Source organism: Giraffa tippelskirchi, chromosome 1, assembly GCF_054371585.1.
Source record: "Giraffa tippelskirchi isolate mGirTip1 chromosome 1, T2T-mGirTip1v1.2.pri, whole genome shotgun sequence".
NCBI lineage: Eukaryota > Metazoa > Chordata > Mammalia > Artiodactyla > Giraffidae > Giraffa > Giraffa tippelskirchi.
Window position 1 is genome coordinate 187,600,822 of NC_137275.1, and position 27,539 is coordinate 187,628,360.

Below are 27,539 nucleotides of genomic sequence, written 5' to 3' on the forward strand. Positions count from 1 at the left end.
TCTAAAATCTAGGTAATGAACTAAGCTCGTGCCAGGTGGAGATGGACTCTTAGGAGAAAGTGCTGTCTCTGGTCCCTGCAGTTTAAAGTCACGTGTTATCACAGGCAAGAGGAGGATTAATCCTTCCCAAGTTGCCCCCTTCAAACTCTGATTATCATGAAAAGGGTGGAAGATAGTATCAAAATTATCAATTATAAATTATAAACCCAGGAGGACAGTGAGAAGAGCCAGTCTGGGACTTTCTAGAAATAATACAGTGAAAGAGTTCGTCCCACATTGGGAATTAGGGGGGTGCTCAGTTTTCCGCTGAACCTGGCCACAGACCAACTTTTCCCTCTTCTCCTTTTCTCAGACGAATATAATCCTTTCCTCTCCCTTGAGTTTCTGTGTTTAAACAAGAAGTCCATCTTCTGTCCCCATCACCACCATTGTTCTGTGAGGGGGCTTCAGCGGTTTTCCTCAGGGTGCAAGTCTTAAGGCGGGGCCTTCTTGTCTGGCTCTCGGACACACAATGGGTCTGTTGACAGAAATGTTTAAGTGGCCATGAAGTCTGGAGCCCGGATGCAATCCACCTGCTTGACGGGATCAAAGGTGATGGGCGCAGATAGAAGGCCAAGAAGTTCGACCTCCAGCCAGGTTCTCGTCAGCCTTAATGGATGCGCTAACAGAAAGCAGGAGGGAGAGTTGAGCTTGCTGAGGACAAAGGAAAACGTGACAGCTCAATCAACTCTCCTTTTGTTAACAGGCAGCAGATCACAGGCTGGGGCCAGCAGGCTCCCAGACAGGATGGGTCTGGGGAGGATCCTTGGGGTGTAGGATTTCCTCCGGGTGGGAGACTCAGCTCCAGGCAAAGCCCCAATCTATACACACTGGGCTTTGGGAGAAAGGGCGCTCCTAAGCTCCTGTGTCTTTGATGACTTGAGGTTAGAAGATACTGTCTCAGACAGAGACGACATTCCCAGCTCCCAGGACAGTGAGAGCACCACAAACCTCTCTGTGCAATCCATCAGCATCTTGGGATCTCAAAGGGAAAAAAAAAAAGATCCACTCGTGCATTCCAGACTCATGGGGGAACGGAAACAGATGAAAAACCACAACCCAAAACTGTTGTCTTGCAGGTCTGTTAACGGGGGCAGTCTGCTGGAAACAGGCACTTATTTCTCTTCCAAGAAGTGGAATAAAATATAGACATCTCTAGAAGGCTTTGATGTAATTTAATGTATTTACACTCAGGTATAGAGGCCTGTATTCATGGCGTTGCCTCAAGAATTATTTAAGCAGGTTTTAACATTACCATTCCTTCCTGTGCTCAGTGGCTGGGGTTCCTTGCCCTGCACTCACTGCCCTCCACACATTCCCACTTGGTTTTGCCTCCCGAGAACCTGCCCTGCTTTTATTTTTGTTGTTCTTAACAGCCGGTCCCTTTCCTTTCCATCTGTCTCTATCATCTATTTTCAGGTTATGGCTCAGGCCCTTCCTCCTGCAGCCCTATTTAGATAGTCTCAAACAGCTGAAAAAGAGGGGCAGCTTCTAATAGTTGCTGGCAACATTAATAACGGGATTCATGCTTCTCTGGAAATAAGCCAATGGCTTTAAACTTAGATCTAATTGCAAAATGGTGTAATATAAGGTCAGCAACTATTTTACTACTTATAAGACAGAAATACATAAAGTTTGATCATTTCTTTTCCTTGTATGTATATATATAGTTAATATGTGTTTCAGTTGCTCAGCCGTGTCTCTTTGCGACCCCATGGACTGTAGCACACTATGCTCCTCTGTCCATGGCATTCTCCAGGCAAGAATACTGGAGTCGGTTGCCTTTCCCTTCTCCAGGGGATCTTCCTGACCCAGGGATCGAACCCAGGTCTCCTGCATTGCAGGCAGATTCTTTACCGTCTGAGCCACCAGAGATATAGTTAATGGGTACTTTAAAATGACAATCTTATAAACAGTAGTCTTTCAGTGGCCTTTATTGTTGATGAATGGCTTAGTATTACACCGTGGTGAATGTTTCTCCTCATGAAATATTTGGGTTTCCAGCTGAAGGACACCGGGACCCCTCCCTCCACCACACACAGCAGAGCCTCACTATACGCACATTTAATACAGCAAACGTATGGAGTGTGTAGTCAGACTCAGACAATTTATTTTACTGAATTGAGATTCAAGTTCAACTAAGCATTCTAACAGGTAACAAGATTCAAACATCAGAGAAAAATCTCTTTAAAAATCACAAGCAAGCAAGCTCACACAGAATCTATGGGCCACCAGATGAACTTCCATTTTATTCTCAACACCCATCTGTGTGGAGTGTCGCAAGGTGAGGTTGCCAAACATAGAAAATGATACGACAGCACAATTCCCCGAGGGTAATTATTCTTTGAATGGAAAACATCATTTAAATCAAAAACATTTAGAGATGCTCCTTTAGTTTGTATAACTCCTAACCTCAAAATAAAATCTTAGTAACAGAACACAGAATTCTCCTTGGTTGGTCACCTCATTCACTACGGAAGAGGACAATCAATAAAAATTATAAAAAAACCAAAACCCTGAAAGAGAAATAAATAACTAAATAATTTACTTATAGGTAGTTCTGCTGCACTCATTGCACGTAACCACACAAAATTCTAAGGCTGATTTTATTTTAAAAAAGCTTGGAAAATGCAGTTGCCTGTTTGAGTTTCTTGCGAAGTGGTGCATGCTTCTTAGAAGAAGTATCCTATGTAGGCCTGAGTTTCAGATTTAAACACTGGGTACTCTAGAGCTTTCCCACCTGGGTGCACAGGTGTGGTGACAGGAGAGCAAGGGGTCTCCCCGGCTTCCAGGGTGGGGAGCTGCAAAAAGCCAGTAGTTTCGAGTGAGAATGTGCAAAAACCACTGGGACCAATCAGTCTGTTTGTACTTTTACTGTGATGCCCTTGCAGGGACTGTAAAATCTTCAAGAACATTCTCTGGAGGTTTAAAAAGGAGCAGCACAGGTAGGACGATGATGAACAGAAGCACTTACTTGAGGAATCTTTCCACCAGAGAGCTAACACAGAACACTGCTCTTTGCAAGGCTTTCAGCAAGTTCCCTCCCACCCATCTGATTTCTCCTGCTTTCTGTCACTAAGAGTGTTCACACTTTACTGCCTTCTTGGCCAGCCCTTAATTGACATTATTTCTTTGCTTCCAGAATTAGGCCCCTCCCATGCCTGCAGACATCACAACAGGGCAGAGTTGAGCGCCACCCTCCTCCCCCCCTCAACAGCATGTTTTAAGTTTGGGTGGGGGGAGGGGGGAGTATGTTACCTGGTTTACTAGAAAACCAATCTTGAAAAGAACCTAGAGAAAAAGATGAGTGAGATTCCGGTGCATCCACTATTTTCAGATTGCAGTTGGTCATGTCTCTGGCCCTTCTTTCTGTGCTCACGCTGGTCACAGGTACCTCTCTAAATAGAGAGAAGGCGCTGGATATCCATTCTTGAACGGACAGTCTGTGGAGGCTCAGCAGCGTCCTCTGTAAAGGGACACTGAGTAAGTGTCTGAGGCTCTACAGGCCACATGTAGTCTCTGGTATGTATCGGTACTTTTTTTTCCTTTAATGACCTTAAAAAAATTGAAAACACATTCTCAGCTCAAGAGTCTCCCAGATTTTCCCTGTTGGTGATGGCTTGCCAAGCCTCTGCTGGGAGTTCTTTGATGGGGTACACAGCTCCAAATTGTGCAAAGTACAAGGCCACTGTGCCTTGGGACCCTAATCTGGGGACTTCTCCTGGAGACTGAGATAGGTCCTGGCAGACGGATGTCAAGCTTGGATCTTCCATGGTGGTCTCTGCTGCACTCCCCAAACGTACAGAGCTGGACCACATGAGCATCCTTTATCTAAAAAGTGGCTGTTTACCATAGGAGGTCTTAACTTACGCCTATTTACACCTGTACTTGTGCTAGCTTATCCTTGTCATGATCTGAAAGGCAAAATCACATATTCCAGGTGCTGGGAAATTTTCATCTTGCAGGTTAGGGCCGTATTACTCCACATGGCTGGTGGTAGAAAAGCTAACGTGTAAACCTACTTCTTGTTCATCACTAATGCCACCTACAGTCCACAGGGCAACCCCTCTAAGAAGTTAAGGAGAAGCATGCCAGCTCTCTCTACCCCTGGGGTACTCATGACACAGCTCATGTGTGGCTGCATCTTGAAAAAGAACAGTGTTTACCAGGAACCAAGGAATTAAACGGCTGGAGATCAGCATTTCAGAGGCTGGATTTTTTCAAGAGATACCTGTCTCCATTCTCTCTGAGACAAGTCTCTCTACACATGAGATGCTATGACACCATCTAGCTCCTCCAACCTTCTTGATATCTGAGGCGCAAACTTTCTACCAACAATTTTTCCATCATTAGAATATTCACTTTGAAGAGCAGAATCAGAGGATTTGCATTTCTTTCATAAATCTGTAATCTTTTAAGTTATCAACATATAGTATGTCAGGTTTTTAAGTAATTACTAGATTAGATGAATATCCAAATTTTTTTGAAGTTAAATAAGGGCTTAAGAACCTATATTCTCTCATCAGTGATTCTTTTAAAAAGCAGCTGATGACTCTCAAAATATAAATCTGTTATCAACTAGATGGATTTAGCTATTCTGGAGTTAAGAAATAGTCTAGAGGTGTGCATGCATGTGTGCGCATGCACACACACACACACACACCATCATCTAAAAAACAATGTATGAGAATGTCCAAAGTTTCTGAACTAAATGAATAGGTGAAAAACCACCCATCTCACAGACACCGATCCAGCTGTCCTTTTTAGGTTTTTGTTTGAAATGTCAAACTTGTTTTCCTCAAAATGTGAGTTGATTCTTCTTTCTCTTAGTCCTGTGGCTTTACAGTGGCCTGCCAGCACCACCTCAACCACAACAGTCAAGCCAAGTCTCTGAAATACGAGGGCAGGAGGGATACTAACTTGAAAGTGGAAGAAACCAGAGCACAATTAAATAACCACAAATGAATGAGAAATACGGACATGCCAGTTGGCAGACACCAGCTCCAGTTCTAACAACATTAAAACCAGTGAAACTATGAATTTTCCAACTCAGTCAAAAACATAGTGTTCTAAGGGTGTTGAAAGATAGGATGAAGGAAGTAATTGCCTGTGGCTGGTATCGAGGACTGATTTTTTTTCTAAATGAAATGAAATGCAACAGTAGACTCTGAAGCGTGTGCTTTTGAAAGTGACAGCACTGCACTCCCTCACTCTCTCCCATTGGTGTTTCACACACACACACACAGAGCACTCTGGTCATTTTCACATTTTTTCAGGTCTCTTCCTATCAATTTTAAACACTGTTACCTCTTGGTGCCTATACCTATCTACTGTGGATATAAATGGTTCTGGCTTTTTAAACCTGCAAAGAAAATAAACAGTAAGAGCCCTGAACAATAAATAAAACTAAGCATCTCCCTCTTTAGGTGAGAGCTTTCAAGACAGAAACAGGGATGATCGGTCCAGTGAGAACGTGTTCTGGTTCTGTGAAAGTGTCACCCCTTGGTTCCACCTCCTCTGACAGAGGACAGCCTGCTGTTTTCCTCCAGTATCAAAGTGCATCTGTTTAAAATTGAATATGCCTTAGAGAACAACCAAAAATCTTTGTAATTTTTGGGAGATATTCTATGCAGCAAAAATGAAGTGATTCTCCCTTTTCCTGACTCCTCCATTTAAAGCTGTACACAGAACAGCTAAACGCAATACTTCTGGGACAGCAGAGTTTACGAACAGTGGGGTTTGGTTTTGTTTCAAGGAACAAAAAGGGAAAGGAAAAACACAACTAAGTGAGAATGAAGAGGAGAAACCCTGAGGCAAAAATGGCTTTTCCTGTAGAGTCTTCCAGGGGCTCGGAGTCCGGTTCATAAGGTACCAGCGATCTTCTGGGATGGAAGGCCTTCCTCCAGCCAGACGGCGGCGGCTGAGCCGCTGCGTGGGGCCCGGCGGTGGATGCGCCGCAGCCGCAGCAGGTAGAGAAGGATGGCGAGCAGGACCACCAGGAAGCAGCCGGAGAACAGGTAGTGGTTGTACACAAAGGAGAAGCCCCGCCAGTGCGCATGACTGGCCCGGAAGGTCTCCTGCTGGATGTCTCTGCCCCGGGGAACAAGAACAAACAGGACAGCTAACTAGGCAGGCAGCAGATGCAAAGTGACGGTGCCCAGGGACAGGGCAGAGGGGACCTGGTTTAGGACTCGGCTCTGCAGACAGAAACTGTTACCTCTGTCTCCCAGACCCGGTTCCCTCACCTCTAAAATGCAGGATAATGTGACCCAGCAGAGGGTGGTTCTGAGTATGAACACGGTAACACATGAAAGTGTATTCATAAGTCTGTAGCTGTTACCAACACTCTGGTTTGGGTAACAAAAATCAGAGAAAGTTAGAACTGTGTTTCACTAATACACAGAAGCCAATGTGGAATCAAAGCACATGTTTGTGATCAGTAACACCTACTTCTCAGTTTCTGCTGTTAACCCAGCTAAATGTGCTGCTGAGAAAGGCTTAATTAAATGAAGGGAAAAACAAAACCAAAACCAGCTAATCCCTCATTTATCTGTGACCCAGGGTTCTGATATGGAGGTCAACTGACAGCCAGGTCTGAATGTGACAGGGGAAGAAGACATGTCTTTATTTTATGACTCTGGCTGCAATGCAGTATTTCTACTGAATGTGAATGCAGACAAAAACCACTACAGTGTCAGCAGGACATGTGAGTCTGTTCCTAGTGCAACTCATAGATCTTTTACATCACACTGGGGTGTTCTGCAGATGCCTCAAAATACTATCAACAGGTATCACTACACTGAAATTCCAGAAAGTATGAATTCTGCTGCCAGGTCTTGCTATCTAAGGTGCTAATAAGGAAGAATATACACTACAAATTACAAGTTAGTCTTCTGTAATGTTTGATAAATATATTGCAATATAACAGTTTCCTCTATAAATTTATGCATTTATATTATATGCACTAAAAGCAAGATTTCCGGAAGGGGTCCAAGGCCATAAGGGTTAAGGACCCTGGAATGGATCCCTCTGTGTCGGGGCTAAGGAACAGACAGCTGATGACAATGGGAGGGGAGGATGCACCAGTGCGGAAGACCAAGTCAGATGTCCCCCTCCCCACCCCCCCAACCCCATCAAGCTCCCAATCTGCCCACAGCCAACATTAACAATGCCCCAAATGCCCACACCCACGGCTACCAGGATCCCTCAGATGCAGAGAAGCACCTTCAGCTGTATTTCTGTTACCAAATTCCCAGCCCTACCTCAGGGGTAAGAAGCGGGTCCTGTAGAGGATTGCTCCGAGAGTCCACTGCACCTCCTTGTCGTAAACTTGCAAGGCTGTCTTTAAATTTCCGTAGTTGACGGGAAACGAGAAGCCCCTGTGGAACACCTCAAACATCCAGGCAGATTTGAAGCACTGATACCTACAAATGGCACAGACATGAAGGGGACTGAGTCACTGGTCCAAACACACCTGTGTGGTTGGTCTTGCCCTCTGTGATCGATACAGGTGTGCAGGCTTCAAGAGGCTGGTGCTCTGAGGGCTGAATCAGCATCTCCAGCTGATTTGCTTGGTTTACACTCCTTGTCCCACATCTTTCACCTGTCAAATCGATTCGCCCATGAAACCTGATCTCTATATAATTTAATACGGGGTGGCCATGAGAGATTTTTCCCCTTAGGCTTTCCATCATTTAACTCCTTTCTGAATAAATACTGAGCAAGAGTCACCTTCTTTGAACTTCAGTTTCTTTTTTATATAATGAGAACATGGGAGGGTCCTTTTTGGCTCTGATAGCCTATGATTTTAAATATTTATCAGAGGCTTGCTTTTTGCAAAGCGCTGGGCTAAGCAAATAATACGATATCATCATAAATAATAACATAGCCAATGTAGTTAAGCAAAGGATTTTTAAAAGGCAACAAATACCTATAAAACAAAACAGAATATGATACATGTGCCAGAGACATAATGAGGGCTCTGGAGACTCTGAGAGAGGGATGGAGCCTGGCTGAGTGGACAGAGGAAAACAGCTCTGACCTCTGACCTCTGGGCAGTGCATCAATGGCAAAAGATGCACAGGAGAATCCCAAGTGGAAGGAAGACCAAAACGGAGCCCAAGACCAAGACACGTTCGGCGAGTCTTTGCCACCATCTGAAAGGACCGCGGGCAGATGCAGAAGAGCAGGCACCGATAAGGACGCAAAGGTAGACTGGGGCCAAGACTGGACACACAGTTTCTTCAACGTACCCTGGGCTCTCTGTCCATGACTTACTTGAGCCTGTGGAGGTCGGCATGAGAGGCATACAGTCCTCGGTCAAAGCGTTCCCGCAGGATTGACCACTTCGTGGCACAATAATCCTGAAAGAAATTTCACCCCAAGTATATCCCTTGGAAAAGTTTATTAAATTTTTTTCATTTTAAAAAAGGACCAAATTCATATTCATAACAAACATATCCTCCCAATTAGGAAACACAAGCTTAATATATGTCCATATCCCACGAGGACATGACACACACACTCTGTGAATGCTTCACTAATGAGAGAGACAATGATTGTTTTTTATCTTAAATTTTAGTCAAGACCATTGTTAAAGAGAGTTTCACTGCCCACAACCAACCTCTTCTAAAGCTGCTGAGTTTCTCCCCCGGTGACTGCATGTGACTGGCACAGATTTTTGGAAAATTGAAGTTGTACCTCAGCTGGTTCAGACTTAACACCTAGGTCCATGGCTACATGGTATTCTGGGAACTCAGTGTGTGTGTTCAGTTGCTCAGTCATGTCCGACTCTTTGTGACCCCATGGACTACAGGCTCCTCTGTCCATGGGTTCTCTAGGCAAGAATACTGGAGTGGGTAACCATTTCCTACTCGAGGATCTTCCTGCCCCAGGGGTAAAACCTGGGTCTCCTGAGTCTCTTGCCTTGGCAGGTGGATTCTTTACCATGTGAGCCACGAGGAAAGCCCCTGGGCACACTGGGATGATTACAAGAGATGGGAAAGAGGTGCCACCCTTTCCTGATGTCACTTGTAAGGAGGTATATATTAAGAGCTAAGACTTACTAAACACTGTGTCAGCACCTTTTCTGAATGTAATGCTTAAAACAGCTCCTTGACATGGCTGCTCTTCTAACCTCTGTTTAAAGGGTGAAGAGACTGAGGCTCAGAGAGGCAGTGAAATTCAAGACAGGGGACATAGAAAATATGGTGCTCAGCCTGGGGTGAGAGGGTTAGGACACCTGTCAGGCAAAGGAAACACCACAGCTGGAAGACAAGATGGGAGGAAGTGCTGACAGGAGGTAAACAAATAAATCTCTGATATGATTAGAGTATAAAGTGCTGGGTGGGGAGATGAGGCTATGGCGGAGGGGGGGAGGGGCGCAGAGGGGCGGCAGGGGCAGACACACTAAGGTATTTGAAATTCATCCTGGAAGCAAGAGGAAACGCTGAAGACTCTCAACAGGAGAGCAGGTGGCTGCACTTGGGTTTCAGACAGAACACTGGGGAGCGGTGTGGAGAATGAATGGTAGGAGGGAGACCAGAGCAGGAGGACTAGAGGGAGGCTCCTGCAACAGTGCAAGTGACAGAGCCCAGGACTGGGCTCACTGGGACAGTGAGGGTGGGATAGAAGGCAGGGAGAGCAGGGGCTGAAAAGTTATTTCTGACATATAATAATATGCTTAACGATTGCTATTATGGGGTGTACGGGAAGGGATGGATGAGTGACAGGGAGAGGGGAGGGGGACTGGATGGCCTGTGATGCCATGATTGAGACAACACAGCAGAAAAGAATGGGGAGATAGGAGGGGTTGTCTGGAGTTGTGAGAGCTAGCAGGCACTGGGCAGGGGTCACATGTGGAGCCTCTTTCTGGGAGGCAGCAGCAAACCATGAATTCAGATGAGACTAGCCAAGAATCAACAGGTCAGAGGACCAAGGAAGGAGGTCCGGGATCGCCCAGGCTTGGAGCCTAGGGGGCTGTCAGGAAGGCAGGGAGAACAAGAAAAGAGGGGTGCTGGCAGCAAGGGGCAGGAAGCTGTGAGGAGCTGTTGGACCAGAATTACACTATTATGTGTGGAAGCCATGATGGCAGTGCAATCCATGGAGATTGGCTCACAGAGGGTGTTTTGGCTTCTGCTTTGACTGTTCCTCTTACCTAACCAAGGCCCTGCCAGGGCTGCTAAGGCACTGCACATAGCCTTCTGCCCTCTCCCACGTCCTGCTCTGGTCTGGGCCTGTCGCTGCCTACATCAGCTCCCTGGACAGTTACCTTGGCGGCTCTAGTAAACGCTGCGGCGTCGTAGTTTCCGCCCATCCGTAACACATCTTCCGTGCAGTAGTAGAACTCGGAGAAGCCGTAGAACTCGCTGTTCTGGAAGTGAATTGGAGGCTGGTAGATCCCGTTGAGGGAGGTCTGTGTCTCATTTGTTTTGTTCATGAAAGGCTGGATGGTCTCCCGGCACAGGTCAAAGTCCCCCGTCCCCCGCAGGTACAGCGTCTGTCCGTTTTGCTGGATTTCGTCTTTAATGTCCAGGGGTAGGCAGGGGTCCAGGTATGGAGTGTCAGGAGTCAGTCCGGTCTGTTTCCCCAGGAGTCTACAGGACCAAGAGAAACTTCATCACGAGACTGACAGAAAACTGTGTGAAGAAGAAAGTGGCTGCAAGTCAGTGTTTCCCAAACTCTGTCCTGTGGAACACGAAAGAGTTTCAGGAAAAATCAAGTTAGAAAAACACAGACTTGAGCCCCTCCAGGAGATTCATAACACACACCCGAGTACAGCAGACACCTAAATGGGGGCCAGTGAAACTAGGACCCGGTCAGATCACTGATGCTTTCCGTGCCCTGTGACACAGTCTGATGTCCTCGGCCATTGAGGGTCCACAGCTAGTAAGCTCTTCCGTGTCTCTTGTTCACTGCAGTCCAACGCCCACTCACTGTGTTAGTCCCAGCCCCATTTTGGCCACAAATGCCTGTGATTTTAATTATATATAGACGAAATGTGGCTGTAAAAAGAAGTCGCTGGTCCTGTGAAAGCTGGGTCAGATGCCTTAGAAAAATATGATAAAGGCAAACTGCCAGAAAACTGGTGTCAAATTAGGTATTAGCAAGACTTTTTTTTAAAGTTTGGAAAAATTAGTAAAAATCTAGACAGAAAATAGTATCAAATTGCTTCACAGATGTCTTTAAGGCCTTGGTATTCTTGAAAGAAAGCCAAAACGGTATCAAATGAGTGGGTGCAGTGCCTGCCAGAGAAATGACAGATGCAGCCTAAGAAAAGCTTTTAGTCCAGTGCGAAAGACTGGCAACTGAATACACAAGTTAGAACAAAATGCTTGAGGTTGATTCTATTTTTAAAATTCTCTGCCCTAACTGAATTTTTTAAGTTAACCAACTATCCCAACTGCAGCAGAGTACAGTTTTACTGTACTATGGGCTCTAAGAAGTCCTGTAGAAATCTTAACATTGTTCACTGAAATGCTCTACACTTACTACCTCCCAATGAAACGTCCAGATCTGTCATCCTACTGTGTGTCTTCATGGCTAAGGAAAAGCTCGAGTTATGTTAGTGTTTGACCCCAGGAAATCCCATGGGCCTAAAAGGTGTTTAACTATTAGGAGGGCACCTGAATTTGATATTCAGTCACTGAAATTAAGTTTTTACCTGACACTCAACTGACCTAAGATCAGGGCAACTCAAAATGCACATGCATGTAATAAATTAAGGTCTTTGCCATTAATTTAAAATATTTGAGTAATTTAAAAAATCAATCATCATTACTAATGGCAGAGAGATAAATATGCATTTGAAGGCTCAATTCATGACATATGTAAAAAGTGATGACTAGTATTTATAATGATTATATAAATCTAGGATGAGCTAAATGTGTATTTCATGCTACAGGTTTTACTTGCTCTATGTCTAAATTAAGAAGTACCATTCCACGGCCCACTATACCACCTTCTTGACATTAAAACCAATTAGTAAAAATTAGGGCTGCATAAGAAGGTATTTCTCCAAAGTTCTAACTTAAATGTCACTTATAAAATTTTTCTATTTTCAGACTATTATTAAAAATAACTTTACCAAAGTATGCTATGATATGCCATTTTTAAAAAGAAACTGGGACTACTTACTATCTCTTACCTAACACTATTCAACTAACGTCTAGAGCAGACAAAGAACAAGTTTTTACTGCTTTTCCTATTCACACATGTGAGTTTCTGGAAAATGAGGAGCTAAATGGCTCTGATTTGGACTTTCTTAAAGTTTAGCCCTCCACAGGTTTATTAAGATTAAATTGTAGTCAATATTTTATAATAACTATAAATGGAGTATAAACTTTAAAAATTGTGAATCACTATGTTGTACATCTGAAACTTATATAATATTGCACATCAACTACACATCAATAACAACAAAAAGGTCAAATTGATCAAAGAAATACACTATCATTTAGCTCTATAAATCAGGATTTTTCCCCTCAAAATTGTTACATCAAAACAAACAAAACAAAGCATAGTAATTAATAACACTTTACATAACCCCAGATGTCAGAGTTTTTTTAATTCATCCAAATGGCTTTTCTGTTCTAAGGGACTAATTTCAAATAAATATTTGGTATATACTTACACTTATAAAATAAATTTAAATTGATAAGGTGTTTTTGGAATTTTCTATACCAGAAATCTTCATAAATTCATTTAAAAAAATTTTACTGCTAACGATGCTTAAAATGACAAACTTTGACTTCTGGATCATTTCTTTCTCATGAATAACTCCCATCCTACAGTCGTATCAACCACATAACCGCCCAGGCTGGTTCCCACATTAGGCCATCTCATAACTCAACGCCACCGCTGCATCCTGTGGGCCGCCATGAAATCTGAGTGGCCCAGGTGCTGAGTTTCTCCAGGACTTGGCAATCTGGAATAGCACCACCCAGGGCTTAAAAGTATTTAATATCCTGACAGTGAGACCTCTAATCCAGCAGTGAAGCCCTGGGTCTGAGAGCGAGCCCCTCCTTCGGAGCCTGGTAGGCTGGGGCTGAAGGCAGGACCCTGCTGCCCTTGCATTTCTTCCCCAGCTCAGCAGGCTGGGCGGTAAACAGCTAACAGTGCTGAAGTTCTTCTGCTGACTGAGGGCTCCCTGCTTCACCTGGGTATGTCTTCTATGAGGATAGACCTAGATTTCAAAGTCATGGCTGAGCAGTGGAAGGTGCTTTACCTGTTCTTCTGAACTGTGCTGGCAAATATTCTGTCTTCGTACCTCTGTCGAGCGGCATTGCCACCAAACCCAAGAAACGTGGCCACATAGACACGGTACACATGCTCCGTTTGGTGAATGTCACACCCCAAGTTAAATTCGGCCAACAGGTTCTTAGCTACTTCTTCCTGCAGACGTAAGGGCCACAAACTTAAGTATTTTAAGCAAAAATAATTACTTCCCTCTAAAAAGAGGGATCCTGAAAGAGTCTCATCTAAAAGGAGCAAACATTTTGCTCCCACATTTCCCAAGGATCCTTCTAAGCATCTTTCCTACTTCAACATGACAACCCTGACTTAAAAAATTTCAAGTGGGCTGCACATCTGTGATACTGAAATGACTTTGTGAAAAGGACATTAACAATGTGATCTAGTAAATCTACTTAGGAAATCCTACACTGTGAAAATAATTTCCAACATTGAAAAGTCTCTATACACAACGATGTCCTTTGCAATTCTGTGACAGAAAATACTGGATGCCATTGAAATACGCAATTCCAGGGAGGGGTTAGTTATTATGGTAGCAGTTTATGGAGGAACATGCTTATGCACTGTTCAATAAAGGACAAAAACCTGGACAAACAGTAAGATTATAACAACTATATTTTTAAAAACTATGAAGAGGTAAAAAAAGAATGAAAAGAAATACACCAAAACACTATCTTTTTTTTTTTGGATGACGCATCCATGGGAAATTTTTATTCCTGATTTTTCAGTATTTTTCTTCCAAGCTTGCTTTTTTGAGTTTCTTGCTTTGAGGGGAAAATGTGACTTTTTACCAAGAGTGTAATAGTTTCTAGAGGCATGCCTGGATGGGAAGTAGGAAACACAAACTGTAATAGTTGAATTTACAGAGCATTTTTCTAAGGCACTTAATAAACACGTCAAAAACACATTAATAATGTTTACTGAGTTGACACAAGGTGTCTCGCAGGGCGTTAAATATACTATATGTGCTACCTCAGTCAGTTTTGTAATAATCCTCTGTCAGAGACACTTGCATTCACATTTATAGCTGAAGAGACCTGCTCAAAAAAGTGAAGTGACTTGCATAAGGTCCCACAATTAGAGGACAGGGTGACAGTGTAGCCCAAGCTTGTCCGGCTCCACTCTTTTCTAACCACTCACTCTGCTCGTATTAATCTACAACTGAATGGAACAGTGAAAGACACAGAGCAATTCAGGAACCCATCTGGACCCCTCTACTCTACACAAGGCTGCCCAGCCTACTGGGAAACTAGAGGCAGAGGTGGGGGTGCATAAAATGACAGAGTGAATCACAGGTTGAGAAACCCGGAGCAGTGGATACAAACCTCAGTCTTTTCCAGAAAAGTGGAAAGCTGTCTGACCACACATCCTTGCCACCCCCACACAAAAGTAATTTTTCCCAATTACAACTTAAGAAATCTGATGCTATTATATTAAGTTTTACGATACCTGCTGAGGAAAAAAAGTGACTGGAAACAGAAATAAAAACTCAAGTGTGTGGCTGACATACACACTAAACGAAAATTCTATGTAAGTTCAGAAAACAAACCAGCTGACTTCAATGAACAAACACAAACGGCTTAGTGGAGGTTTGCCTTGGTTTCCTCCCGTCTCCTGTCGCCTGGGTTGAGAAGGCGGGACCCTCAGCAAGCACAGTAAAGATGTGTTCAGACTCAGAAAACAAAACAAAAATGGAATGGAGACATGTTAAATGAAAACCAAACCAAAAGGAAGGAAATTTGTACAGATAATAACCTGCTGTGAGGAGGCAAAGCTTACAGTTTTGGGTACTTCGTATGCTATCTGGGTTGACACGCCTCCCATGTCTAGAATACCAGCTGTTCTTTTACGAAGAATGGCTTCGCTGCTTTCGCTACCAGGGATGTTAACTTCCACTACTGCCTCGTCATCTGCAAAGAACAAGAAACATCCATTGGAACGGAACAAATGCAGGGAAGCACGATCTTGCAAACAGTCATCCTGCTTTTATGGTGGGTTCCACGGTATCTAGGAGACCCAACCCGTTCCTCCCCACTAAGATCAAGTTCATTCAGTGACAGCAGTGCCTCCCATGCTGCTCCTCCACACCCAGCTGTGTCACAAGACTCAGCTCCTTTTCTACGCTTTGCATGAAATAGAAAAAGACAGAAGGTTCAGTTAGACACATTCACTGGAAACACAATACTTACCATCTTCAATATGCTCAAATCGCCCAAGGACAAAATTAATGCCAATCCAAGCATAGACACCTAAAGACATTGTAAGAAGAGTAAAGTTTAAAAACAGTTTATGTAATTCTGATCAGTGCAGTCTGTGCAGACATTTATTTTATCCCCTGACAAGCTGAGAAAACATTATCTGAAGAAATACACTTTTACTGGTGTATTTTATCTTTTTCCAGTGGTTTTCTAAGAACTCTCAACGTTTAATTTTGTAGTTTAATACCATTTGCATGTGTTGAAAATATAATTTCCTAGGCCCTAATGTTCCTTTGAAATTTGGAGATTGTTTTTAAATACCGGAGTTTTCACTTTGAGTCTAAATCTATCAAGTGCAAGGTTTTAAAAACAAGTGAACTCTGATTCTTCCACTCCTTTATCCAACGCTCTCACTAAGTTCCCAAGTCTGATTCTCTTTTTATAACATTTTCTACATCCGATTCTCACCTGTTTTCATTATTACCTTGATTTAAGCTGGTATAGAGATCTAATTGACCTTCTTGTTCCTACTCTCCCATTCCAACTCACGCTATTCTCTACTGGACTGATCTATAGAACAAAGTCCAAACTCCAGAGTCCAACAATTCAAGACCTGTCCAACTTTTCAAAACTGAATAAATCTGACATGTGTAACACTGTGTAAATTTAAGTAATACAGTGCGTTACTTTGATACATTTATATATGATTGCCCTTGTAGCAATATTATCATCACATCATTATAGTACAGTATTATTGTCTATATTCACTATACCATGCATTAACCCTCTATGGCTTATTTATCCAGTGTTACAAGTTTCTACCCTTAAACATCATTAATCTTATCTCCTACCCCCATCCCCTGGTAACCAATATTTTACTCTGGTTTCTGACTTTTTCAGATTCTACAAATAAGTGGTATCATATAGTATTTGTCTTTCTCTGACTCACCTCGCTTAGTATAATGTGCTCAAAGTCCAACCATGTCAAAAATGACAGGATATCCTTCCTCCTTTCTCATGGTTACATAAGATTCCACTGTGTCTATGTACCACATCTTTAACTTGTCTGTTGATGAACACCTGAGTTGTTTTGCTGTATCTTGGCTATTGTGAATAACACTTCAATAAACATGGGAGTACATGTTCTTGCCTGGAGAATCCCAGGGACGGAGGAGCCTGGTGGGCTGCAGTCCGTGGGGTCGCTAAGAGTCGGACACGACTGAGCGACTTCCCTTTCACTTTTCTCTTTCATGCACTGGAGGAGGAAATGGCAACCCACTCCAGTACTCTTGCCTGGAGAATCCCAGGGACGGGGGAGCCTGGTGGGCTGCCATCTATGGGGTTGCACAGAGTCGGACATGACTGAAGCAACTTAGCAGCAGCAGCAGCACATGTATCTTGTCAGAATTCTATTTTCATTTCCTTTGGGCATATACCCAGAAATATAAATGCTGTGTCATATGGTACCCCTAATTTCATTGAGAACTTACTTTATTGAGGAACTTCTGTATTATTTTCCATAGTGGTGGACCAATTTATATTCCCATCACTAGTGTATAAGGATTCTCTTTTCATCCAATTCTCACCAGCACCTGCTATCTCTTGTTTTCTTGAGGTTAGCCATTCTAGCAGGTATGAGGTGATAGCTTACTGTTGTTTTATGTTTTCCTGATGATTAGTGATATTGAGCATCTTTTCATGTGCCTGTTGGCCATTTTGACACCCTCTTTTGAAAATGTCTGTTTAGTTCTTCTGCCCATTTTTAAATCAGATTTTTTTTGTTGTTGTTATTAAAGTTATATGAGTTCTTTATATATATCTTGGATATTAACCACTTATATGAAAGATGGTTTGCAAAAGGTTCTTCCTGTTCTGTAGGCTGTCGTTTAATTTTGTTAATTATTTCTTTTTCTGTGCAGAAGCTTTTGAGTTTGACATAACCCATTTGTTGATTTTTGCTTTTGATATCTTATCCAAAAAAATCATTGCCATGATGAACTTCTTCCTTTCTTACAGGAGCTGTACGGCATCAAGTCTTACATTTAAGTGTTTGATCAATGAGATAGGGGTCCAATTTCATTGCTCTGCATGTGTTTCTACAGGTTTTTGAGCATCATCTGTTGAAGAGACAATTTTTTATCCACTAAGTTTTCTTGGCTCTCTTTTCAAATATTAACTGACTGTATATGCCAGGATTTAATTCCAGGCTATCCTGTTCCATGGTTGCTGTGTTTATTTCTGTGCCAGTACCACACTATTTCAATTACTATGGCTTTGGAGTAGAGTTTGAAACTCAGACACCTGATTGGCTTTGTTCTTTTTTCTCAGGATTGCTTTGGCTGTTTGGGGTTCTTTGGAATGCCACTCACAGTTTAGGATTGTTCTATCTCTGTAGATAATGTCTTTGCTATTTTCATGGGGATTGCATTCAATCTGTAGATGGCTTTCAGTAGTAGTAGTAATATTAACTCTTCTAATCTATGAACACGGACATCTTTCCATTTGGTTATGGCTTTGATTTTTTTAAGTAAACTCCTGGCAGTTTTCATTGTACAGATCTTTCACTTCCTTGGTTAAATTTATTCCAAAGTATTTCACATTTTTAATGCTTCTGTGGGTGGGACTGTTTTCTTTTTTTAGATGCTTCATCATTAGCACAAAGAAATGCTAATGCTCATTTTGCATCCTCTTTACTGAAATAGTTGATAAATACAACAATTAATATTTTTGATTGAGTCTTTGGCATTCTTTGTATATGAACATATCATCAGCAAACAGCATTAAATTTACTTCTTCTTTTATGGATGCTTTTCTTTGCCTTACCTAACTGCTCTAGCGGGGACTTTCAATATTATATTGAATAGGAGTAACAACAGTGGACCGGAGAAGGCAATGGCACCCCACTCCAGTACTCTTGCCTGGAAAATCCCATGGACGGAGGAGCCTGGTGGGCTGCAGTCCACGGGGTCGCTAAGGGTCGGACACGACTGAGTGACATCACTTTCACTTTTCACTTTCATGCATCGGAGAAGGACATGGCAACCCACTCCAGTATCTTGCCTGGAGAATCCCAGGGATGGGGGAGCCTGGTGGGCTGCCGTCTACGGGGTCGCACAGAGCCAGACACAACTGACGTGACTTAGCAGCAGCAGCAGCAGCAACAAAAGTGGGCATCCTTGTCTTCTTCTTGATCTTTGAGGAAATGCTTTCAGTTTTTCTCCATTGAGTATAATGTTAGCTGTGAGTTTGTCATATATGGCCTTTATTATGCTGAGGTCTGTTCCCAATTTATTAAGGGTCTTTTCTTTTTTAAATCATGAAAGGATATACTTTGTCAAATTCTTTTTCTGCATCTATTGAGACGAAGTGATTTTCATCTTTCATTTTACTGATGTATTACCTTTATTGATCTGCATATTTTCAATCATACTTGTATCCCAGGGATAAATCTTACTTGGTGATAGTGTATAATCCTTCTAAGGGGTTCTTTATTTAAAAAATAATTTTATTTATTTATTTTTGGCTGTGCTGGATCTTCACTGCTACACAGGCTTTTCTTTAGTTGTAGTGAGTGGGGACTACTCTCTAGTTGAGGTTCATGGGTTTCTCATTGTGGTGGCTTCTCCTGTTAGAGAGCACAGGCTCTAGGGCATGTGGGCTTTGGTAGTTGGGGCTTTCAGGCTCTAGAGCACAGGCTCAATAGTTGTAGTACACAGACATGTGGGATCTCATGACATGTGAGACATCCCTGGACAAGGGATGGAACCTGTGTCTCCTGCATTGGCAGGTAGCTTCTTTACCACTGAGCCACCAGTGAAGCCCTAAGGTGTTCTTGAATATATCTGAAAACCCTTTCCTTCTCCTTCTTATCTGAAGGATAATTTTACTGGATAGAGTATTTTTGTCTGGCAAGCTTATCTTTCAATACTTTGAATATGTCATTCCACTCCTTGGCCTCTGTAGTTTTCCCAGAAAAATCTGGTGTCAGCCTAAAGTAGGTTTCTTTGTAGATTACTGTCTTTTTTCCCTGGCTGCCTTTAGAACTTTTTTCATCACTCTTTTGACAGTTTTAATATGTGTCTTGAAGGTCTTTTGCGTTGAAATAACAAAGTGTTTCCATTAGCTCTGTGCACTGTATATCCAGCTTCTTCCTCAGGTTTCGGAAATTCTCAGCTATTATTTCTCTGAATGCTCTCTGCTCCCTTCTCTTTCTCTTCTCCTTCTAGGATATCCATGAGTCTTATGGTGGCTTTCCTAATGAAGTCTGATAGTTAAGAGGTTCTTCACTTTTAAAATAATCTTAGTTCTCTCTCCTCTTCCACCTGCAACATTTCTATATTCTTACCCATGAGTTAATTTACTCTCTGTTCCATCTGATGTGCTTGACTTCCAATGCTTTCTAATGCATTCATCTTATTGAGTTCTTCAGCTCCAGAATTTGTTTGGTTCTTTTTCAGAATTTCAACCTCTTTGGTAAATTATTTTGTTAATTTTATTCCTGAGATCATTGTACGGTCTTTCTGAGTTTTCTTGTAGCTCGCTGAATTTCTTCCTAACAGCTATTTTGAATTCTTTATCAATCAGATTGCAATAGTCCATGTCTCTAAGTTTAGTTGCTGGAAAACTGTTTTTTTTTTTTTCTTCTTGTGATATCACATTACTTGATTTTCACAGTGTTTGATGAAAAGTGTCTCTGTCACAGCATTTGAAGTAGTGAATGACTTTCTTGTTTAAGTAAAGCTTTGTTTACGTTCATTCTAACAATTCAACACATTGGTAATTCAAAGCCTTTCTTTATTTTCTACAAGGTGGAGGTACAGCAGAGTTTTTGGTTTCTCTTACCTTAGTTGCCTCATTACTAAGGCTGGGAGCGTGAACATAAAAAAGCCAGTGGAGAGGGGAAAAAAATGGATGGTGACACAGCTGGGGAGATGTATGCTTCGCACCTGGGGCTTTGGGTGTGTTAAAGAGAACAGGATCCTTGAGTGGGGAAGGACATCCCCAGAGGTCCATGGGCTATCTTCTTGCAAGAATCCCACGGCAGACAGCAAGAAACTGGTCCCTTCGGTTCTTTCTGCCTTCTTCTCCTTTCTTTCTCTGCTCACAGGAGCTGTGGTCTCTCCACCTGTACTACTCTCAGTCAGGTTAATTCACCATCCCAACTCATCACCTTCACCCTCCTCCACCTCTGCCAGAGAGGTCATGCTGGCCCAGGGCCACTCCTGCTGCTGCTGCCTCTGCCTGTCTCTGCAGACAACTCAGGGGTCCAATCCATTCACTTTCTTGGGCACAGATGAACTGATCTCTTGGGTGTCCTGGTGTGCTATGCATAGGCACTTTTTTTTTGGTTATGGATGTCCGATTAGTTGCAAATCAAAGGGGAGAGAGAAAAGGAACCACGCATGCCACCACGATGCTGATATCACCAAGACTCGTCTAACCTGTAACATTACCATGACCTTTCAAAAGGGCTGCCATCCCATCAAATTAAAGTATTTTTATTCCTCTGTCCAGGGTGCAGCTTTTCTGACCTGCGTTGACTTAAATCATTTTTTCTGCCTAGAATGAGCTTCCTATCCCTCTCTCAGAGGCCTAGCCTTACCAGGCTTTGGCATGCTGTGTTTATAATTATCCCTTGACGCCCAGTTCAAATGTCACTTTCTCCATGATGCTTCTAGCTAGGAAAAAAAAAAGTCCCCTTCCTTTCAATTCCCATGACAGTATTTCCTTACTTCTGTATGGCATATAAAACTCTGCCTTACATAAGCAGCTGTTTACCTTGATTGTCTATAAACAGTTCTACGGCAGTATGTGAATTTCACCTAATTTTTGGCAAAATGATAGATGAGTTTGAAATAAATGCTTTTTGGTCTCCATCCTAACAAGCTATTCCCCAAATAATTACACTGACTTGCCATTTCATTCTCAAGTAGAATTATTTCTTTGAAAACAGAAGATTTTCTCAGTGTATCAAAGTGAAGAATAATTTCCCTTTTCTAGCAAGTAAACCAGTAGAAGGTTCCTACAGCTCGATAATTATCATAATTTCAGAAAGCTGTGTAACTTAGGCAAGAAACACAAACCTTTTCTAGCAAAATGAATCCAAAATATGCTTCCTAAATGTGAAGACAAACGTAGTTATTTTTTAATGGCTTAACGTTTGGATTATAAAGACTAGTCATGTAAAAAACTAATATTATCATTTAAAAATTATATTTGAAGGCTACGGTTTCCCAAATTTTAAGATGTTAAGAATAATTTAATAAAGTGTACAGAGGGAAAGATTGGGAGGACTTACAGGAATAGTTTCCCAAATTTCAAGTTGAAGACTAATATACTAACCTTCTTGTTTCCCTGAAATTACTTCTGCATGAGAGTCAGAAAACAGGAAGTCAAAGTGCACAGGGATGTCAGTCAGAAGGTCTTCCAGAATGGCTTTCTGCTGACTGTAACACAATCCAAAAATTTACATGTCAATATATTAAATCCTAAATTTTTCTGTTTTAAAAAGAAAAAACAAAAAACCCAAACCCTATGGCTCTGGTATATCCTGTGTGAAAAAAGTAAAATTTAAAACCAAAACAATTCACTGAAAAGACTGTTTAAGAAGAAATTTTCAGAAGTTGTGTAAATTATGTGATTCCTAGATGTAGAATTACAACTGCAAACAATCCTTAAACTAAGAAAATAAAAAATCAGGTTTTTTTTTAATGACAACTTAACAGTTTACTCTTCACAATCATATATAAATACATTTAAAGGTATTTTGTGAGTTCTGACTATAGGTCTGGTACTGTTACAGATTTGAACAGAGAATTTTTAATGTCTTCCTTTTGATGACAATGATGATGGAACAGGAAGACGAGGAGGCGGGAGAGGAGGGGTGAAAAGGGAGAAAACCCACCACAGCCGACACCACCACTGGCCTGGCGGGCCCTACCCTTGGGAGGATCACCTTTCGGGGAGGATTCTCATTCCAGCCGTGCAGAGAATGTAGAGAGGGGTCTCTTTGTGTTTTGCCCGTGGAACATGCTCTGCAGCAAAGTTCAAGAGTGGAGAAATGTAATCACTGACTTTCTCTGGAGAAGTCGCAAACTCTGAAATGCCTACAGAAAAAGAAGTCCTTTAAATTAATATCCAACATATATTGTGTTGGTTGTAAATGACGGGGATACTACAAGTTCAGTCCCATGCTCTCTTCTCAGTCATCAAACACAAACCTAACTGAGCAATTGCTACATGTCCGATACTTGGGATCAACTGCATGTCAACTCATCTCTGCCCCTAAGAAACGTACCCACACTGGCCTCAGGCAAGTTCACTCTCTCTCACAACTGCCATCACCATCTCTGTCTCAGATCTCTGAATCTTTCTTTTTCTAATTGTTCATACCATTCCTTTATTACACTTTTAATGTTCATGAAAACAACAGTGATGACCACTTTCATTTCTAACAGATCTCCAAATCTTAATCGCAGCCATTCAGATCTCTTCCCTGACCTCTGATCATAATAACTTTATACTGATCATACTGAAAGTTACTGATTATGCCTGTAACTTTCCACGGGACACAGCCATGTCCTTGACCTCACAGCAACATATGCAAATCCACTCAACTTCTACTGCAATCCTGCTCTTGCTGCCTGCTACTCACCTTAGCAGCCCCAGCTGAGGGCTCTCATCACCAACAGATGTTCTGGGTCTCACTGATCACCTATCCTTGGTTCTGCTCACATTATTTCACTTCTCACCATCTCTTCTGGATACCACCAGCCTCGGCCAGCCTGCTGCAGCACAGCCTAATCTCCAGTCCTGGCCATCCCCAACCACTCTCTATGAAGGTGTCTCCTCCTGCTTTGAGATCCTCTGGTCGCTCAACGCCCTCTGGATAAAGCTCAGCTCTAGAACAGCATAATACACCCTGCGCACTCACCCATCCCATCTCCTGCCACATTCCTTCCATTTGACTTCAACTACACTGCGTGACATTTCTGTAATGCTTCGTATTCTAGCCTGAGGGCCCCTGCACTTCCACCAGGAAGAACCTTCTCTTTGACTACCCCCCTCCTTTCTCCCTCTTCACCTGGCTGACTCCAGCTCACCCACTGAGCTAGATCCTCCCTGGAAGTCTTCCCTAACAGAACCCTCCCTGAAGGTGCTACTGCTGCTGCTAAGTTGCTTCAGTCGTGTCTGACTCTGTGCGACCCCATAGACGGTAGCCTACCAGGCTCCCCCGTCCCTGGGATTCTCCAGGCAAGAACACTGGAGTGGGTTGCCATTTCCTTCTCCAATACATGAAAGTGAAAAGTGAAAGTGAAGTCTCTCAGTCGTGTCCGACTCTTCGAGACCCCATGGACTGCAGCCTACCAGGCTCCTCCGTCCATGGGATTTTCCAGGCAAGAGTACTGGAGTGGGGTGCCATTGCTTTCTCCGCCCTGAAGGTGAGTTATGATTATATTCCATGCTCATCTTCCCCTCTCAGTGTATACTCATTCCACCTCACTGAAATTCCCATTTACTTGGCTGTCACATTTCAACTGGAAGTATCTCGAGGGCATAAACTGTGTTTTGTTCAAGTTAGTCTCAGCACCTGACACAGTCCCTGGTAAATAGGAGGTGCTCAGCTAATATTTGCTGAATGAGTACATAAGTGTTCCAGCTGTCATTTAGCCTACAATATTAAAGCTGAGGGGGATTTTAGAAATCCAAAATTTATTTCACAAATTAGGAAACTGTGGACTCAAATTAAGTGATCTGTCAAAGCAATGAGCAGCAAACAAACTGAAAGCCAGATTTTTTTGAACTCCATATACAAAATCATTTCAATGGACACCAAGCCCAAAACTATCCAGAAGCTATTCAGTACAGTTGCTCAGTCGTGTCCGACCTTTTGCAACCTCATGGACTGTAGCACACCAGGCTTCCCTGTCCATCACCAACTCCTGGAGCTTGCTCAAACTCATGTCCATCAAATCGGCGATGCCATCCAACCATCTCATCCTCTGTCATCCCCTTCTCCTCCTGCCTTCAATCTTTCCCAGCATCAGGGTCTTTTCCAAAGAGTTAGTTCTCCTCATCAGGTGGTCAAAGTACTGGAGTTTCATCTTCAGCATCAGTCCTTCTAATGAATATTCAGGACTGATTTCCTTTAGGATTGACTGGCTTGATCTCCTTGCAGTCCAAGGGGCTCTCAAGAGTCTTTTCCAACACCACAGTTAAAAAGCATACATTTTTCGGCATTTAGCTTTCTTTATAGTCTAACTCTCACATCCACACATGACTACTGGAAAAACCACAACTTTGATTAGACCTTTATTGGCAAAGTAATGTCTCTGCTTTTTAATATGCTGTCTATGTTGGTCACGGCTTTTCTTCCAAGGAGCAAGCATCTTTTAATTTCATGGCTGCAGTCCCCATTTGCAGTGATTCTGGAGCCCCCCAAAAAATAAAGTCTGCCACTGTTTCCATTGTTTCCCCATCTATTTCCCATGAAGTGATGGGACCAGACGCCCTGATCTTAGTTTTCTGAATGTTGAGTTTTAAGCCAACTTTTTCACTCTCCTCTTTCACCGAGAAGCTCTTTAGTTCCTCTTCGCTTTCTGCCATAAGGGTGGTGTCATCTCCATATCTGAGGTTATTGATATTTTTCCTGGCAATCTGGATTCCAGCTTGTGCTTCTTCCAGCCCAACGTTTCTCATGATGTACTCTGCATATAAGTTATACAAGCAGGGTGACAATATACAGTCTTGACAGACTTCTTTCGGTTCCTTTTGCAACCAGTCTGTTGTTCCATGTCCAGTTCTAACTGTTGCTTCTTGACCTGCATACAGATTTCTCAGGAGGCGGATCAGGTGGTCTGGGATTCCCATCTCTTTCAGAATTTTCCACAAAGGCTTTGGCATAGTCAATAAAGCAAATGTAGATGTTTTTCTGGAACACTCTTGCTTTTTTGATGATCCAGCAGATGTTGGCAATTTGATCTCTGGTTCCTCTGCCTTTTTTAAATCCACCTTGAACATTTGGAAGTTCACAGTTCAAGTATTGCTGAAGCCTGGCTTGGAGAATTTTGAGCACTACTTTACTACCGTGTAAGATGAGTGCAATTGTGCGGTAGTTTGAACATTCTTTGGCATTGCCTTTCTTTGGGATTGGGATGAAAACTGACCTTTTCCAGTCCTGTGACCACTGCTGAGTTTTCCAGATTTGCTGGCATATTGAGTGCAGCACTTTCACAGCATCATCTTTGAGAATTTGAAATAGCTCAACTGGAATTCCATCACCTCCACTAGCTTTGTTCATAGTGATGCTTTCTAAGGCCCACTTGACTTCACATTCCAGGATGTCTGGCTTTAGGTGAGTGATCACACAATCGTAGTTATCTGGGTCATGAAGATCTTTTTTGTATAGTTCTTCTGTGTATTCTACCCACCTCTTCTTAATATCTTCTGCTTCTGTTAGGTCCATATTATTTCTGTCCTTTATTGTGCTCATCTTTGCATGATATGTTCCCTTGGTATCTTTAATTTTCTTGAAGAGATCTCTAGTCTTTCCCATTCTATTGTTTTCCTCTATTTCTTTACACTGATCTCTGAGGAAGGCTTTCTTATCTCTCCTTGCTATTCTTTGAACTCTGCATTCAAATGGGTATATCTTTCCTCTTCTCCTTTGCCTTTAGCTTCTCTTCTTTTCTCAGCTATTTGTCAGACAGAGGAATAGGATGGGGAGACCACTTTCTCCCCACAAATTTTTCAAAAGATCATTTGAATGCTGAGCAACTTTCAGAAAACAACTTCTGAACACTGTCGGAGGACACCAGGCACCCAGAAATGCAGCCCATTCTCTTTGAAAGGAGATAGGACAAAATATAAAGACAAAAAGAGAGACAAAAGCATTAGGGATGGAGACCTGTCCTGGGGAGGGAGTCATGAAGGAGAAGTTTCCACACAGTAGGAAACTCACAGGTGGGTCTGCAGGGAGTTTTAGAATCTCAGGAAGCAACATAACCAGGAGAAAAAAAACCCCACAGAATATACACCTAACTGCAACTGCGGAAAGGAGAACTTTCCTGCGAAAGGCTCTAACCTAACAACCTAACAGGCAGCCTGGGCTGCTCACAGAACAAAGGAGAGCAATACCAAAGGAGAGCTAGCAGGCTGCCTACCAGCCCCTCCCAGCCCAGAGGCAGAGAGGTAGGCTTGAGACAGCCAGAGCTGGAAGGCAAGGGGCTGCTACAATCTCAGCCCCAGGGATGGCATCTTCCACCCAACTGTGAGCAGGCTCCTAGCTGCTAACCATGTCTTCCTGAGATCCTGGATGGTTGACATTCACCAGGAGGGCTGTAGCCTGAGATCAGCTCTCCAGGGGAGCCATACAGCACACCTGAGATGGTACTCTTGCGGCACACCCGGGAAACCGAGCGGCAGGGACTGGGGAGGTGATTAAAATGCATGGCTCACCTGGGACAGTATGCTTGCCAAGCACCTGATCGCCTGAGCTGCTCAGACCTGGGAGGGGCACAAAACACACGCCCAAGCCATAGAGACTGAGCCAGAACTATGTCTGAGTGTCTTCTTTGGAGGTATGGGTCAGCAGTGGCCTGCCACAGGGGCTATGGGTATGGCAGACCTGATATGGCATAAGCCCTCTTAGAGGAGGTCACCATTAACCCTACCATAGAACCATCAGAACTTACACAGGACTGGGGAAACAGACTCTTGGAAGGCACAAATAAAACCTTGTATGCACAAGGACCCAGGAGAAAGGAGCAATGACCCCACAGAAAACTGACCCAGACATGCCCATGAGTGTCCAGGAATCTCTGGTGGAGGTCTGGGTCGGCGGTGGCCTGCCTCAGGGTCAGAGGCACTGAGTGCAGCAGTGAGTGCGTGGAACCTTTTGAAGGAGGTCGCCATTAACTTCATTCCCTCCACCATAGTTTGGCCTCAGGTCAAGCAACAGGGAGGGAACACAGTCCTTCCCATCAACAGAAAATTGGATTAACGATTTACTGAACATGGCCCCGCCCATCAGAACAAGATCCAGTTTCCTCC

General features: G+C 42.9%; 1 protein-coding gene and 1 long non-coding RNA gene across 14 annotated transcripts in view; both read right to left on the minus strand.

Annotated features, from left to right (window-relative positions):
• Window positions 1-2,122: 2,122 nt before the first annotated feature.
• The window catches only part of ENTPD4 (ectonucleoside triphosphate diphosphohydrolase 4), a 38,809-nt gene continuing 13,392 nt past the window's right edge, over window positions 2,123-27,539 (minus strand). For 5 of the 13 annotated variants that reach the window (XM_081515358.1, XM_081515378.1, XM_081515348.1 and 2 more), the window contains 9 exons: window positions 22,444-22,594; window positions 21,831-21,934; window positions 15,480-15,539; window positions 15,070-15,200; window positions 13,265-13,431; window positions 10,310-10,634; window positions 8,317-8,402; window positions 7,302-7,463; window positions 5,746-6,129 (listed from right to left, as the gene is read on the minus strand). In XM_081515358.1, the coding sequence (XP_081371484.1) occupies window positions 5,901-6,129; window positions 7,302-7,463; window positions 8,317-8,402; window positions 10,310-10,634; window positions 13,265-13,431; window positions 15,070-15,200; window positions 15,480-15,539; window positions 21,831-21,934; window positions 22,444-22,594 (1,415 nt within the window). In that variant the 3' untranslated portion in view covers window positions 5,746-5,900. Of the gene's footprint in view, window positions 3,506-5,745; window positions 6,130-7,301; window positions 7,464-8,316; window positions 8,403-10,309; window positions 10,635-13,264; window positions 13,432-15,045; window positions 15,201-15,479; window positions 15,540-21,830; window positions 21,935-22,443; window positions 22,595-27,539 lie in introns of those variants that run through there. The other 8 variants (XR_014060832.1, XR_014060830.1, XR_014060831.1 and 5 more) reach the window with 5 other exon arrangements.
• On the minus strand, window positions 13,998-14,825 carry LOC145515312 (uncharacterized). Its single transcript, XR_014060835.1, has 2 exons — window positions 14,740-14,825; window positions 13,998-14,110 (listed from the first exon to the last, which is right to left on the minus strand). It is a non-coding gene; the product is annotated as an uncharacterized LOC145515312 (long non-coding RNA).